The sequence below is a fragment of the Sapajus apella genome, unplaced genomic scaffold (assembly GCF_009761245.1).
Source record: "Sapajus apella isolate SASKATOON/1434 unplaced genomic scaffold, GSC_monkey_1.0 scaffold14, whole genome shotgun sequence".
Taxonomy (NCBI): Eukaryota; Metazoa; Chordata; class Mammalia; order Primates; family Cebidae; genus Sapajus; species Sapajus apella.
The window spans coordinates 9,562,848-9,579,307 of NW_022436954.1; the positions used below are offsets into that span (position 1 = coordinate 9,562,848).

General features: G+C 58.0%; 1 protein-coding gene across 5 annotated transcripts in view; it reads right to left on the reverse strand.

Moving 5' to 3' along the window:
* DAGLA (diacylglycerol lipase alpha) overlaps positions 1-16,460 on the reverse strand; it is a 70,052-nt gene that overhangs the window by 11,559 nt on the left and 42,033 nt on the right. For 4 of the 5 annotated variants that reach the window (XM_032283181.1, XM_032283182.1, XM_032283184.1 and 1 more), the window contains 9 exons: positions 15,508-15,646; positions 14,860-15,071; positions 12,712-12,813; positions 12,089-12,227; positions 9,319-9,406; positions 7,125-7,259; positions 6,403-6,480; positions 4,006-4,130; positions 104-257 (listed from right to left, as the gene is read on the reverse strand). In XM_032283181.1, the coding sequence (XP_032139072.1) occupies positions 104-257; positions 4,006-4,130; positions 6,403-6,480; positions 7,125-7,259; positions 9,319-9,406; positions 12,089-12,227; positions 12,712-12,813; positions 14,860-15,071; positions 15,508-15,602 (1,128 nt within the window). In that variant the 5' untranslated portion in view covers positions 15,603-15,646. Of the gene's footprint in view, positions 1-103; positions 258-4,005; positions 4,131-6,402; positions 6,481-7,124; positions 7,260-9,318; positions 9,407-12,088; positions 12,228-12,711; positions 12,814-14,859; positions 15,072-15,507; positions 15,647-16,460 lie in introns of those variants that run through there. The other variant, XM_032283185.1, reaches the window with a different exon arrangement.

Sequence of the window (16,460 nt, forward strand, 5' to 3'; positions counted from 1 at the left end):
ACCAGCCAGCACCAACCAAGCAAGGGCTCCTGCTGGCCTGGAAGGACAGCCTCAGTACCCCAGGCCGTCAGGCCCCAGCCCTGCCCGCCCTGCCTGGCCTCACCGCATCGTGGCAGGAGGTGTAGACGATGTCCACCGCCGTCATGTTCTCGTCCAGAAAGTGGCGCCGGATGGCAATAGCATTGCAGCCGCAGCAGTTGTCTTCCTCGATGGTGACTCCAGGGGCGAACCGTGGCCTCGCAGGACACAGGCAACACCTGGGGGGTGGCAGAGAATTCAGGGCCAGGGAGTTCCCAAGGGAACCATTTTCTCCCCCCATCATCCCTGGAAGCAGTTCCAATGGGCTTTCAGCCCCACTGCCTCTCCCAAAGCGCCCTCGCTAAGTCCTGGTGACCATGCGACCAAATCTGCAGGCCACTCTTAGCCCTCCTCTTAACCGAGCTCTCGGCAGCACCTGACCTTTCGGGCCCTTCCCTCTCCTCACCTGGCTGGGGCCCCCTCCTCTCTGGGACTCCCCTGGGCAGTGCCTACACACCGGTATCCCCAACACTGAGGCCCTGGGGTCCCTCTAGGAGTAGTGGCTCCACCATGAACTCATGCAGTCTTGTGTTTGGACACCACCTGCACACTCAGGAATCCACCCCAGTCCCGCCCCGACCCCCAGATGCGTCCATCCAATGGCCTAGGCAACACTCCCTTGGACACCTGACAACCTGCCAGCTCCCAAACCCCAACCCTGCTATGTACCCCATCCCTGCCGTGTACCCCATCCCTGCCGTGTACCCCATCCCTGCCGTGTGCCCCATCCCTGCAGCGTACCCCAGCCCTGCTGTGTACCCCATCCCTGCAGTGTACCCCATCCCTGCTGTGTACCCCATCCCTGCTGTGTGCCCCAGCCCTGCTGTGTACCCCAGCCCTGCTGTGTACCCCAGCCCTGCTGTGTACTCCATCCCTGCGGTGTACCCCATCCCTGTGTACCCCAGCCCTGCTGTGTACCCCAGCCCTGCTGTGTACTCCAGCCCTGCTGTGTACCTCATCCCTGCTGCGTACCCCAGCCCTGCTGAGGTCTTCCCAAGGCCCCTTGGGCTCTGGCTTGCAGCTGTCTGTGGCTCCTCAGCCCTCACCCCCACGGCCATGCTACTCAGTCAGTACACGTGCTCAGCCTCCCTTCACACTCAGAGCCATACTTTGGGTGTTCCCTTCCTCCCCCGCCCCTGCCCTGGCAGATCTGCCTGGGACTGCCCTGGTGGCCTTGACTGGCCTCCCTGCACTTGCCCCTACCCTCTCAGCTCAGCAATGAACTGGCCCTTTTAAGGTGAGTCGAGCCACATCATTTTCTTCTTAAGCCCCTGCAGCAATGCCCTGTCTACCCACCAGGCCCTGTTCTCTCTGACCTGCTGCCGGTGTGGTCAGCAGCACCTGAGCAGCAGCAGACCTGAGGCGGTGTGGCCTGGGCCCTGGCCCCTCTGGGCCTCTGTTCAAATGTCCCACCACAGTGAGGTCTCTCCTGGCACCTCATCCAACAGCCAGGGCTCTCCAGGCCCCAGCGCTCCCCATCCCGACCAGGCACCCAGCTTTATGTGGGTCCAAAGCGCCCATCTGCTCCACCACGTGTCTTATTGCTTTGTCTATGCACTGTCCATCTCCCTGCTGGGCAGTGAGCACCTCAGAGAGGTTCACTGCTGTATTCTGGGCACACAAACAGTGCCAGGCACATAGTAGCCTCCCTGAAGAAATGAATGAGGCAGCCCTGGAGCTGGGCACCCAGCTAGGTGCAGCTGTGCCTCTGGCCACCAGAGGGAGCCAGCACCCCACTGATCAGGCACTAGGAGCTTGCGCCCACGTGACTGGGCCTGCCGGTTGTCACGGGATGACAGCTGAGATTTTATTAGGAATCTTAGATTCCGGTGATGCTGGGAAGTTTGTCTTTACTTGGAGCATCACCTGGGTGACTATTACACACTTTCCAATGGGGAGAGGCTTCACTAAGAAAGCCACGGGGCGTAGGGGGGACAACCCCGGTGTATGATGGGAGAGCATGGTCTGCCACACTGCAGGTCAAGTGTTGGCAATCAGGGTCTAGTGGCTGACTACTGTGTTCAGGCAGCTGTTCCTACTCCAACCTCAGCTGAGCATGAGGCTGTAACAGCGTGGCCTTTGGAGGCTGGAGGCTTGAGTCTGAAGCCTTGCTGTGTCACTTCCTGACCCCAAGGGCCTGGAGGGCACTTGGCCATTCTAATCCTCAGTTTCCTCCTCTGTAAGAGCAGGTGCTGACAGCTACGTCACAAGGCTGGTGTGAGATCAAAGGTCCAAGATGCAGAAAAGGTCTGGCCTATAATTGGTGCTTAATAAAACGTGTCTCCCCGCTTCTCCAGCGACAGGGCTGCCTCCGAGTCAGTGATCTTCACGCCAGGGGAACCAGTCAGGGGAGCAGGGCCAGCACCCTGGATGGGAGGGCCCTGGGGTCATCCAGGGCAGGGCTGGAGCCAAGCCAGGAGCAGGCCTGGCTCGCTGTACTCTGCATGGGCTGAGAACTGCTGCCCATGGGAGAGAGGGGGAGAGGCCTGGGCCCAAGACAGAGGCGCAGCCCTCTTCCCTCTTGCCAGGCTGCTGTGGACAGGCTGGGGCACTGAGAAGGGCACTGGCCTCTGGCGTCCTCCCAACACCCTGGGCTGTAAGCCTGCCTCTCTCTGCCCCACAGGCACCTGGTTCTCAGGCAGAGGCCTGGCTGGGCCCTCATGAGGTCTAAGGACTCTGCTCTCTCTGCAGCACTAAGACACCTAATGCAAATACCAGCATCCCTCCTGTTTGCAGGGCATCAAAAGAGCCCTGCCTGCCAGTGACGCCCTGGGTTCTGAAACACCCAGGCAGGAGAGATACTGCCTGTTACAATTTAGGAAACTGAGGCTCCAAGAGATGTCCCCACACTGCCAGTGAGTCATGGAACAAGGCCTGCCAGAGCCCAGGTCTCAGCACTCAGCCTGGGGCTCATTTTGAGAAGTTCTCTGCCATGGCTGGTACTCCCAGGGATGCGGGCAAGAATGCCAGGCACGTGCAGCTGACAAAGACGGGAAGGGGGCATGAGGGGCTCCAGTCCTCTCTGATCAGTCGCCAGATGGATGATGAGAATCAGGCCCCCCCCAGAGCCGCCCAGCTTTCTGAGGACAGGTCAGGCTCTGCAGAGTGGGTGTGGCTGCTGCGGGTCCCAAGGGCGGGGATGTAGAGGACAGAAGCTGCCGCCCAGCATGCCAGCCTTTCCAGAACGGAAGCCCAGGGAGCTGTCCTCCTTCTTCCTGGCATGAGCTGAGGGTGGAGACACCCAGGATAGGGAGGGGGTTCCTCCTGGAGCAGGTGACCGTCTCTGGCCCACTTAGGAGAGCAGAGTCCACCCAGCCCCCAAGTGGTAGGCTGAGGGCGGGGCCAGGCTGCAGGCCAGGTCTGGGGGCTAAGGCCTTTCCAAGATCCCCCGGAAGGTTGCAGCCTTTAACTAATGGGCCTTCTCGATGCCTTTTCAGAGACCTCTATGGATGGGGCCTCCCTGCCAGGAAAGCCCTTTTTTCCAGAAAGGCAGAGCACATGAGGGGAGCCGAGAGAAGGGAAGATGTGGGCAGGAGGGAATGGCTGAGGGGGCAGAGAGAGAACGCCAGAAGGGAGGGGGGGCAGCAGTGTGGGAGTTATGCAATATCTCATCCAGCCCTCTCCAAAAACTTCTACGAGGCATGCAGCAACATCTCCACTTCGCAGATAAAGAAACCGAGCCTCAGAGAGGTAGACTCGCTAGCCCAAGGCTGCAAGTGACAACGTCTGGATTCAAACCCATCACTGATTTCAAAGGCCACAGCTTCACTGCTCAGGGATAATACAGAACTAGAAAGGCCCAGAGAAGATGCAGAAAAGCAGCCAGTCAGGGCAAGGCAGTGGGCACAGCCCCTTACCTCAGCCCTTCCTCACACAGCACCCGGGAGAAGAGGCGCGATCGCTGGGCGACAGGACAGGGGTACTCACGAGCAAGACCGAGCCAGGTGGCAGAGGCCGCAGGCGGGTTTCCGCATCAGGTACATGGGCCAGCCGTAGGCGGCCAGGGCGAACAGCATGTAGTAGCAGACCTCTTTGTAGCGGAGCATTTCTTGCTAGAAGAGAGGAGGCAGAGGGCGGTCACCTCCTGCCCTTCCTGCCTGTAGCCTCAGGGCCCAGCAGTTCCCCAGGGTGGGAGCCTGCAGACCCACCCCCAGGCAGGGAGGGGCTGCTGGTCCCCTGTGGAGGTGCGGGGCCCAGGCCTTACAGGAGGGACACTACTCCAGGCGATAATTGCATTTCCCTAATTATCTCCATGCAACCAGGACACAAGTCCTCTGAGACCCGTCCTGTTGCTCCAGTCTCAGAATTAATGATTTGGGGTCAGAAAATTACTTGGTCGGTTTCCTTGCCTGTTTTCCAGAGAAGGGAAGAGTTGAGGGGCATGAGTAGTAATCCCCCCCAACCCCCAGCAATCAGCCCTGAGAAGGGCCCTTGGTGCTGTGAAAACGTAGCCCTGAGAGGTCCTGGCCCTCCAGCTGGGCGGGCTGTGTGGGCTTGGGCAGCAGGACGTCCTTGCTGGGCCCAGAGGCCAATCACCAAATCTCTGGCCCTCGGGTTGTCTGCAAACATCGAGAGCCCTCAGCTTGACTCAGACAGCTGCAGGCTCCCAGGGCTCCAGGCAGGGGCTGCGTCTGTGCAAGACTGGGATCTCTCTGTGCGAGACTGGGATCTCTCTATGGGAGATTGGGATCTCTCGGGAGAAAGGTGCCAGTTTGAAAGCCACTGTGTCTAAGGCCCTGCCGCCACTGTTGACACTGAGGAGGTTATTGGTTGCTAGGGTGGAGGGAGGAAGAGGCAGGGGTGTCCCAGCAAAGTGCCTGCCAGCTTCCAGTCTTTCCCGAGTGCCCCAGGCACCGAGAGAGGGAATTAGCCACCTTGTAAAAGTTAAAGAGGGTGATTAGTCACCTTGTGAAGTGAAATAGGTGGCACCTTAATCAGGGCCCCGAGGCCCATGGAAACATCCCTGGCCAGGCTGGCTGCTCTTCAGGAACGAGAGTGGGAAGGTAATCATCCTCTCCCTGTCGGGAGCTCCCTGCAGCCTCGGGGGCGGGGCGGGCCCTGGCAGCCTCTGCCAGGTGGCAGGTGTGACCCTGGCACCTCAATGGGAGTTGCTTGATGGGAGTCACAGCTGCCTGCCCTCCCTGCTCCCTGTGAGGCGTGGGAGGGAGAGGGTGGTGAGAGCAGCCAGGGCAGGGCCTGGCAAGCAGAAATGGGCTGTTTGGGGCACCCACTATGGATGTGGCTACTTTTAGAAAGGATCCAAATGCCTGCTTTGTGGGAGAGTAGGGGCAGACAGGGCGGACAGAGGATTTTCTAAGGGACTGAGTGTTGGGGTTTCTTTTCTTCTTTTTAGGAAACAGTGCAGCTGGAGTGCAGTGGCACAATCATAGCTCACCGCAGCCCTGATCTGGGCTCAAGCAATCCTCCTACCTCAGTCTCCCAAGTAGCTGGGGTCACAGGCATGTGCCACCATACTTGACTATTTTTTGGGGGGCGGGAGGTAGAGACGGGGTCTCACTATGTTGCCAAGGCTGGTCTCAAACTCCTGGCCTCAAGCAATCCTCCCGCCTCGGCCTCCCAAAGTACTGGGATTGCAGGTGCGAGATGGCACACGTGGCCTAAAGGACAGATTTCTAAGAGATGGAATTCTTTCCATCAGCATCCTGGCTGGCACTGTGGCTCCCCGGCACTGTGATGGGAATGGCTCATGTCCTCCCAGCACAGCTCTGGTGGAAGTTGTGCCCAGTGTCATTTCACAGATGAGGGGCCTGCTGGGGGTTGCAGCGACCGGCATCAGAGCAGATGCACACTCTAACCGTTCGCGTCCCGAGGCAGGGCCTGTTCCTCCCGGCTGCCAGCTGTGGTTCCAGCCTGGGCTGTGCTGGGCGCGGGGCTGGGCTCTCCCAGCACTGTACTGGCAGCACCTTTCCCTGTAACATGCTGGATTTCCGCTAAAGACACTTGAGAAAAGGTTCCTCTACTAAAAAAGCTTGGAAATCAAGTTCTACGCCCGCTGCGTTTCATAACAGCAGCAGCAAAAATCCTAGCAGCTCACCCTGTCATCTCAAGAGGCCAGGACCAAACACTTCTGAACTTGGTAAAGGAATTCAGGGGATTCGTTTGTAGAACCGGTGTGAGGTGGGTGGTTCTTGTGAAGGGCATGATCTGAACAGGGAGGCTCTCCAGGGAGCCGGGAGGGAGACCGGGCGGGGGCAATGTGGCTGATACTGCAAGGACAGCTGGGAGGGGTTTGCTTAGGTCATTGTGGCAGAGAGGGAGGGGTGGGGATGGGGTGGGTGGGGTGGGAGGTGATCTCTGACTCACCGAATTCTTGAGGTCGAGGTACTTGGTGTTTCTTGTCACTGGCATCCCAGACAGAAAGGCCAAGATGTCATTGTTTGCCTGTAAGACGGGCAGGTGAAGACGGACAACGGCTGGCCCAGGCCCGGCTGCATGGCCGGGAAAGGGGGCCCAGGCCCTGGCATCTGCCTGCTTCCCAAAGGCCAAGAAGCCCAAAGGAGCATGCAGCTTCTAGTTCTTCCAAGATTCAGCCACTTTTCCAAAATCTGAGGTTTCTCCATATTTCCAGATGCTCCCCTTCTACCCAAAAACATCAAGCCCCTGAGGACATTCCTGGCCCCTAGTGGGGGGTGGGGAGGTATTTTTATGAGATGCTGAGAAACCCTAACTGGGGTTGGTGTGTTGGTGGGGATGTGGGGGCACGGAGTGGTCATGCAGAAGGCTGGCTCGGGAGCTCACGGTGCCCACCAAGCCTGCAGTTAGATGTCCTTTGAGGGCCAGCTCCAGAGGCAGCCATGCAGGGCCCGGAAAGTCCCTGCAGTAGTGGTCACGGAAAGCCTGGCTAAGGGATAAGCTCAGGAAAGCAGGGGGGGCCCGCGGCAAAAGGTGGCCTCCAAGATGCAAGAGGGCGCGTGGTGGCTGCGGAGCTGCGTGGGAGCAAGCCCTCTGCTGCAGGGGCCGCAGGGAAGGGGCCCGAAAGGAGGGTGGTGTGGGGCGGTCACGGAGGAGGGGCTGGCGGGGCTCACCTCGTCCAGCACGGCGTTGCGCTTGGCCCGCTGCCGCTGCCGGAGCAGCACCAGGCCAGCGATGATGTCGGACGGGACAATGTCCAGGTCCCGGAAGAACTCCGCAAAGAGGTAGGCGATCTCTGAGTAGGCATCCTACGAAGTCCAGGAAGGCAGGAGGCAGTGGCAGGGGAGCAGGAGAGAGGACGAGAGGCCAGGAGTAAATCCCCCTGGGCTGGGAGGCCGCAGAAGTGTCTTCTCGGGGACCCCCGGGCAGGTTCTCCCTGGCACCTCCGCAGTCTCCGCTGAGCCTGACCCCGTGCGGCCCTGTGCTCCTGTGACCCTGAGGGCCCTGCCCAGGGCTCTGGCCTCCTAGACCTGGCAGTAGCTTGGAATTTCTGGGGTGCCCACTGTCTACCTAGAGCAGGTGCCAACTTGAGCCACTCCTTTTCACTTTCCCAGACACTGGGATCAAGGCCGGTGGCTCCGGTTTGTTTCTCCTCTAGCCTTTCTCTCCAGCAGAGAAACCAAGCTAAGCTCCTGGCTCCCTTGGACCCACCAGCTGTGACCTTGGAGGTCCCTCTTCAGGCCTCTGTGGAGCCTGCCAGGTCTCAGGCCTCCTCCCTCAGCTACCCACAGGCTGCTGACTCAGTGACCCCCACAATGTGCCCTAGAAGGGGGTGTTCTCGCTGGCCCAGCGGCCCCCCACAGCTTCTCTCCAGTCCCTTGGCCTGAGGACAGCGTACGTCTGGGCCTCAGGGCAGGAGGCGAGACCTGCTGGCTGGTGCACCTGTCTTCCCTTCCCCGCCCCACACTGCAGCCCAGAGCCTCTTCCCTAACCTGTCAGGAGGGGCTGAGGTGGGAACCACCACATGGCAATGAACTCTGTCTCACTAGGTCTCGCCCCTGAGTGTCTGGCACTTGTCGTGGAAAAATCAAGGGCTGCCAACTCAAATGCCAAATGTAGCAAAACAGAGCCAGCTACTGCTCGGCTCCAGCTGACCGGCCCTGGGAGAGGGCCCACTTCCCCAGTTTCAGAAGTGCAGGAGTTTATGGAAACGCCCTGATTTTTAAATGCTGGCATCCAATTAAAATGTGTAAGCAACACAACACAGGCTAACCAAACTGTGCTTGGGACTGGACCTGGCCCCTGGGACCGTCAGTGCCTATCGGGACCCTTGCCCTGGGGCTCCGCTGCGAGGTACTGCCTTTTCCCCAGATGCTGACAACAGTCACAGCTCTACCCACGCGCCTGGAGAGGTGGGTGTGCCCGCCACACAGCAGCCCCAGCCTCCATCTGCCAGGGGCCGGCTCTCTACCCTCTGCCTGGCCTGCCTGCGGCCCAGACCCCTCAGACCACCCCAGAGAGACCCAAGGGGGTGCTCCCCACCCACCAGGGAAACTCGGGGGCTTTCTTCCACTGGATTACTCACTCTACGGCTCACCAGGGCACGCTGGTGGGCAGGAGCCACTCAAGGCTTCCCGGTGGCTTCCGTGGAAGGCACTTTGCTGTCTGCCTCAGGGAGGAGTGGTCTCCTGACCTCACTGGCTCTGCTACTAACTAGCTGTGGGACGCTGAGCAAGTCACTCCACCTCTCTGGGCCTCAGCTGCCTGATCTGTAAAACGAGGGGTGGGACTGGATGATCTCTAAAGTCCCTGCCCACTGTGGGGTGCTCCTGGAGGACCCCAGGGCCTGCCTCCCTTCCCTCCCCTTGGGGGCCACCCCCAGCTGGCCCTGTCTTCCTTCTGCAAGTGCCTTGGCTAGGTCTGGCCCTCTGGCCACTTTTCTGAGCTCCCAGGTGCTGAAGACTGACTATGTGCACCCATCTGGGACCGTGCTAAGTACCTATTGGCTTTACCAGGTCTTCCTGATTAATTTGCTGCTGGTGAAACGCTAGTTTTCTTTGTCTTCAGGTCACCCTGACTTTGAGTATTTCTTCTCCTAAACTAGAGTATAAGTTCCAAGGGCTTTGATACAAAGTCTTCACAGCTTTCTGTTCCCTTGACAAAGCAAGTGGACGCTGTCTCGAATGCTAGAGCCAGTGAGTCAGTGAATAACAGGCCCCCGTATGAGCAGGCTGTATTTGCTCACACTGGAAACCCTGCTCCTTCCCACCAGCCCTGCGCCATCCCACTTTGCCAAAGGAGCAAACGGCCCCCAAACCACCTGACCACAGGATGTGAGCCAGAGGGGAGCGACCTCCCAGTACTTACTGACTGGGAGTCTTTCGTCCGCGTGCAGCAGAGGAACACTTTGAGCCGGCGTGACCAGCTGGTGGCCTGACCCTCCTCTAAGCGGTGCCTGCAAAGCGGGAGAGGCGGTATGTGTGAGGTCAGTGGGCTGGACCAGGCATTATGGAAACAGGGCAGCCTGTTCCCAGGACCCTACCAAAGCGTTCCCACAGGGGGGTCTGGGGGAGAACAGAGCCCAGGCCATTCCAAAGCTGGTGGCCAGTGGCCTGGCTGCTGGCTAGCAGGGGCACTCCCTGACAGACTCCTGCTAGCCTCAGATGGTGTGTGCTGTTGGCCACGGGTGAGTGGGTCGAAGAGGGAGGTGGGGAGCGGTGGAGAGGCTCCTTGGCATTTGGAAGACTGGACCCAGGCAGGCTCTGGGACTTCAGAGTTGGGAGCCTAAAGTGGGGCTATGCTGCAGCTCAGGTGTCCAAAGGCTCAAACCCTGGGAGAGGTCAGCAGGGTGTTGGGCCTCTCTGTCATCTCATTCTAAGGCCTGGAACAGACCTTCCAGAAAGACCTGCTTTTCCCCAGAAAGGATTTCAGATACCTATGTATTTACAGGAAACTGATGGGGCTGAATGAGGCTCTGCATTTCTCAGTTCCTTAGATCTGATACCTAGGTGGGGGGAGGGCTCTACCCCTCCCCAACATGGTCTGTTCTCTGTCTATTATTACCCCCCAATGCCACCCCCAGTGGATCTGGCTGCTCAGATGGAGAATCGGGGTCTCCAGGAGTCTGTACGCAAAGGCAGAGCAATGGGCCAGTGATTCACGAGGTTCCTCCTAGGCTGGATGTCTGGAGTCAGTGTGTTTGAACATAAAGATAACAGATCCAACATGAAAAGTGCAGACCTCCAAACCGAGCGAGAAGGGGCTGGCTTGCTTTTGTGCCATGTGCTGGCTCCTTAAAAGCCTGATGCCGGGTGGTCAGGAGAGGAAGGCAAGGGTGACCCTCAGATGAATTCAAGGCAGTTAACGCCCATCAGGAAGGACAGGCCGGGCCCTTTTTGAGCCTCTTGGCTCTTCCCCGTGTCTAAGGACTGCTTCCCACTCTCCAACCCTGGCTCCCTAAGGCAGATGGCCACGAGGAGGAGGGCAACAGGGTCTTTCAGGGCTGCAAGAAGGGAGCAGGGAAGGGTGCAGGGACTTGCTGCTTTGGGGACCTGCTGGCTCTTAGGGACTTGGGCAGCTGTACATGCTAAGACAGTGTCCCACCTTCCAGGGGCCTGATGAAGGGACAGTGTGCTGGCCAAGCAGGGTTCCCAGAGCACTGTGGGATGGGTGGTGGTGGCCAGCTGGGCTGGGAGGGAAAATGGGCTCCAGGGCCTTGGCACCAAGACCTGACATTTTGGGCTGGGAGGTGGCCAGAGCAGGCTGTGGCTGCAGTGGTGAGCTGACATGGAAGGTCCATGGGAAGCCGAACATAGGCGCAGGAGGGTGGGATGGGGAGAATTCCTGCCAGGCAGGGGGCCCAGGCAGCCCGCTCCCCAGGTGAGGGTGCTTGAGCCAGCTACTCCGGGCTGCAGGTGTGGTGCCAGTTCTGCACCCCAGCAGCATGGCCCGGGGCAGGTGACCCACCCTCTCTGAGACTTGGATTCTTCCTCTGTAGAATGGTCTCACAACAAGGCTGCGGCTCACAAAGGGATGAAATGGATGAGCTGCATAAAGGGCTCAGCATGGAGAGCTCCTTACATAATGCACCGTAGAAGCCCCATTCACAGGAGGTACTGGGGCCCACCCTGGAAGCCCCGCTCTTTTTCTTTCAGCACTGCCTGGATGCTCTCCCTCATTTTGCCTGCCATGGCACACTTTCCCCCATCTTTAAAACATCATGCAAAATTCACCCCCTCTAGGAAGCTTTCCTTGACTAACCTCTTCCAATCTCTGAATTCTAGAGGCAGCCTAGCCTAGCATTAACAGTTAGTTAAGTGGCTGGGCATGGTGGCTCATGCCTGTAATCCCAGCACTTTGAGAGGCTGAGGCAGAAGGATCACAAGGTTAGGAGTTGGAGACCAGCCTGACCAACATGGTGAAACCCTGTCTCTACCAAAAATACAAAAATTGGCCGGGTATGGTGGCACATGCCTGTCATCCTAGCTACTCAGGAGGCTAAAGCAGGGGAACTGCTTGAACCCAGGAGGTGAAGGTTGCAGTGAGCCGAGATCATGCCACTGCACTCCAGCCTGGGAAACAGAGCAAGACTCTTGTCTCAAAAAAAAAAAAAAAAAATAGTTAAGCAAGGGCTCCAAAGCCAGATTGCCTGAGCTAGTTCCCAGCCTCACCATTTTCTAGCTGTGTAACCTCAGGCAAGTCCCATAATCTCTCTGTACCTCAGTTTCTCCACCTGTATTATGGGGAAGATGACAGCTGCCTGGTGGAGCTGTAACTTACTATGCACAATGCCTGCCTTTGCTATTGGCATTGTTCTTATCAGCACTGATAGTGATGACAGTAGCTACTATTTACTGAGCACATACCCAGTGTGAGCACTGCGTTAGTCCCTCTGCAGGTATTAATCTCAGTTAAATCTCACAACAATATCATGAGACAAGAACTGTTATTATTTTATAGCAGTTTATAGACAAGGAAACAGGCAGGGAGAGGTTAAGCCCTTTGACTAATACCCACAGCTCACACAAGGTTGGCCTGCAGTCTGGGAGATCTAGGGCAGCCTCCTGGAGAATGGAGACCTCTGCCCACCAGTCAGCAAAGCCCACCCGGGGGCTGCCCGCCCACCCTGCTGACTGACCGCAGGTTGTAGGTCCGAAGGTTACGCTGCCGCCTCTTGGTGGCTCTCAGCTTGACAAAGGTGCGGCCCGTGGGGTCGAAGACACAGAGGACGGTGATGCACACACTGAGGATGACTACCCAGTTGCAGACAACCATCCCTGCAGGCAGCAGTCGGGGGCAGTAGGTAGAGGTGCTGGGGACACGTCGCTGCTTCACCCGCTCTAAAGAAAGGGATGCTGGAGCCTCCCTCCCCCCAAATGCTTCTGGGGACAAAAGCCAGGCTCCAAAGCCCCTGGTCCCAGCCTTTGGCCACATACGTGGCCACCCTTTTGCCTACCCACAACTCCAAGGGCCACTCCTGGCTCAGAGCAAGTGGCTCTGTGGGTTTTCAAGGAGATGTTGAAGAGCCTCGACTTGAACTAGGCAGCTCCGTGCCTGCTGCAGCCCACCCCAGACCAGGGTCCCCTAAGGGTGGCTGGCAGGATTCAGGGGTGAGGGAAGCTGCCTCGCCCCGCCAACCTGTTTGTGCCCTGACAAAAGCCATTTCCCTCCAGTGATGCCCAAGCTTCTTCCTCTCTGAACTGATCCCGTCCCCTGCGCCCCGGGGCTGCTGAGGCTCCAGCAGGCCTCGCCCAGACGTACCGAGGGTGACATTCTTGGCAGTGAGGTCATTGCAGGAGTTGTAGTATTGAGTGAGCCACACGATGCCCACGATGGCGTAGATGAACTCGATCACCAGGATGGCTGCAAGGAGAGCAGGCCTGGCTGAAGGATGGCTACCACCTGCCCACCAGGGAAGGGCCTGGTCTCTCCTGTTACAGAGCCTTCAACCAGCTCAGTAGCAAGGGCAGAGGCAGTGGGCCAGCAGCCATCCCCACCTCTGCCTCACAGGCCCCAAGGCTGTCCTGTCACCATTTGGCCCTGTTGCAGGGGCCCGACCCCTTGCAATGTGCCCACCACTTGTCCTAGCTTCTGTGCCTTCAGGTCCCAGGGCCTCCCTGAGAAGGTGGCTGGAAAGGTGGGTGATAAAGAGGCATTTCCTCATCCTTCTTTTTTTTTTATTTTTGAGTTTTGCTCTTGTTCATTGCCCAGGCTAGAGTGCAATAGTGACATCTCAGCTCACTGCAACCTCCGCCTCCCGGGTTCCAGCGATTCTCCTGCCTCAGCCTTCCGAGTGGCTGGGATTACAGGCACATGCCACCTCACCCAGCTAATTTTTGTATTTTTAGTAGAGATGGGGTTTTACTATATTGGCCAGGCTGGTCTCGAACTCCTGACCTCAAGTGATCTACCCGCCTCGGCCTCCCAAAGTGCTGGGATTACAGGCATGAGCCACCACACAGGCCCATTTCCTCATTCTTTCAGGATTTCAGAATCATGTGTCCAAAGTCTGGAATCAGACACATCTTAGGCAAGTCACCTAATCTCTCTCTGGGCCTCCATTTCCTCATCTGCAAAATGGGGGTGACAACAGCTATGTTGTAAGACTATGCAAAAGTTAGATGAGAGTGTGTTCACTTTATGGAAACTCTTTCCCAGCAAGAGGCCCCTGAAACCTGATGGAGGAGAGGGGAAGGGCCCAGTGGCCGGTCTGCTCAAGTCTGCATCCAGCTCAGGTCCCTCAGTACTCGGAGCCCAGGGCCGAGACTGGAGGGGTGGGGTATGGAGTGGTGGCTGAGGAGGAGATCTGCTGGCCTCACCGGGGCAGCATGGGAAGTCCCAGCCCCACAGGCAGCAGCGTGGCAGCTCAGAGACCAGACTTTGGAGCCAGATGGCTTGGGTTCAAATCCCATCGCTGACATTTACACACTTACAAGTTGTGTTACCTTGAAGGGGCTAGGCCTGAGCCCCAGTTTCCTCGTCTCTAAAAGGAGACCAATAACATCTGCTCCGTGTGAGTTAACACAGGGAAAAGGGCTTAGCACAGTGCACAGAAGCACAAGAGGAGTTCACTAGGAACGACCAGAAGAAAGGGCTGCAACCTGAGCCCAGGAAGAGGACACAGGCTGGTCCTCTGGGGAGCCAGCCCAGACCCCTGAGGGGGTTCCCAGGAAGTGGTGAGCCTGTACAGAAAAGGATCACAGGGAAGACGTGCTCTGAAGAGATGCACATGGTTTAGGATAGGGGTCAGCAGCCTTTTTCTGTAAAGGGTCAAAGAGCAAATGTCTTGGACTCTGGGAGTCCTACAGTCTCTGTAGTAACTAGTCAACTCAGCTGTTATAGGGGCAAAGCAGCTGGAGACAACACCTAACTGAATGGATATATTCCAGTCAAACTTTTTTGTTTTTAGACTGAGTCTTGCTCTCTCGCCCAGGCTGGAGTGCAGTGGCGCGATCTTGGCTCACTGCAACTTCCACCTCCTCGGTTCAAGCGATTCTCCTGCCTCAGCCTCCCAAGTAGCTGTGATTACAGGCACGAACTACCATGCCTGGCTAATTTTTGTATTTTTAGTAGAGACGGGGTTTCCCCATGTTGGCCAGGCTGGACTTGAACTCCTGACCTTGTGATCCATCTGATGTGGCCTCAAAGTGCTGGGATTACAGGCGTGAGCCACCCCACATCTGGCCTAAAACCTTACATATAAACACATACAGCAGGCTGGATTTGGCCCTCGGGCTGCAATTTGCTGGCCCCTCGTCTAGAACATAAGCCATAGAAGGCCTTAGCTCACTGGTGTACCCCAGTGCTAACACAGGGCCTGGCTCATAGCAGGTGCCCAGTAAATCCTGGCTGAATGAATGGAGAGGTGGGAGTTGTCTGGGGCAGCACCCCAGGGTGGGTGGCCCTTACCCAGGCGCACGTAGAGCACGTACTGCATGGAGTCGCGGGGCTCCGTGTAGAGGATGCCCCCACGCATGCTCAGCCAGATGATGGCCATCTCAGCGATCATGCAGCTCAGCAGGATGCCCAGGTAGCCTCGGCCGTGGTCCACCAAGTTCAGGGAGCAGGCCTCGTGCGGGCTGTAGACCAGGCCGAAGAGCACCACGGACAGGATCACAAACCTGTCAAGGGAAAGCGCATGTGAGCAAGGCCAGGCGGCCCCCACACCTCAAGACGCTCCTAGCAGGCAGGCCCTTCCCCAGCCCGGATTCAGAGGAGGGAGGGGTGGCAGCAGGTACCTCCTCCTAAGACCATTGTCCACCTGGCACTGAATGCCTAGAACGGCTGGGTGGCCAAAGACTCAGGGTCAGCCTTGGGGAGACAGTGGCAGCAACCCTACCCAGTGCCGGGGTTAGGTCCAGCAATGGTAGCAGGGGTCTCAGCTCCATGTGGGTACTGTCCTAAGGGGCTCAATGTTTCGGGCACCTCCTCCGGGCAGCTGGGAGCATGACAGGGTCAGGACTTGGGCCCAAGCAGAGAGGAACAAAGGGCCAGAAAGCTTCCTTCCAGGCCTGTCTCCCCAAACCCAGGCCTATGGCCCCAGGCCTGGGGACTCACCAGGTGGTGTGCAGGAGGAAGAGGAAGATGGCCGGCAGGACAAGGTCATCGCTGCCCACAGACCAGCGCCGCCGGAACACCACGATCCCGGGCATGGCTGGTGGCTCTGCAGAGGCTCAGCGGGCCTGGCGCTCACCTCCTGCAAGAAAGCAGAGGACCCTGTGGCTGCCTGGCGACGTGGCGGCACCCAGGGCCACTGCATTTCTCGGCCACTGGATCAGTCCCTTCTGTGGCCAGCAGTGCAGGCATTTTTGGAGCTGGCCACAGGAAGTGCTGACCCATCTCCGGGCAGGAGCCCACACAAAGGACCTTAGCAGCAGGACACAGACTTCAGCCTTCCCCCTGGGGTCTCTCCTGTCCCCCGAGACTGGCATTGGCCCATCGGTTTCTACCTGAGGTTACCCCAGTAGTCACTATCCAGCTCTATTAAAAACCTAGGCTCACCCCCCCTGTTTCCTCCTACATGGGATCAGGACCCTCAGCCTAGCCCTCAAGCCCTATAATCTTTAGACCTGGCCCAGTGCACACTGTCCTTGGAGTCAAGGGAGGGGGCTTCCCAGACCAAGAACAAGCCTGCCCAACAGCACAAAGCCTGGCGAAGCTGGAAAAAGGCTGAAGGCCTTGGGAAGGTGGGGGCAAGGGAGCGTGTATGGTCGGACTCACGAACACGGAGGATGAGGACTGCCTGGCAGACAGCAGGTGCTCAATAAGTATTTTTTTTTCTTTTTTCTTTTTTTGAGACAGAGGAGTACAATGCCGTGATTTCAGCTCACTGCAACCTCCGCCTCACAGGTTCATGTGATTCTCCTGCCTCAGCCTCCCGAACAGCTGAAATGACAGGCATGCACCACCACACCAGGCTGATTTTGTACTTTTAGTAGAGACGGGATCTCTCTATGTTGGTCAGGCTGGTCTCGAACTCCCGACCTCAAGTGATCTGCCCGCCTTGCCTT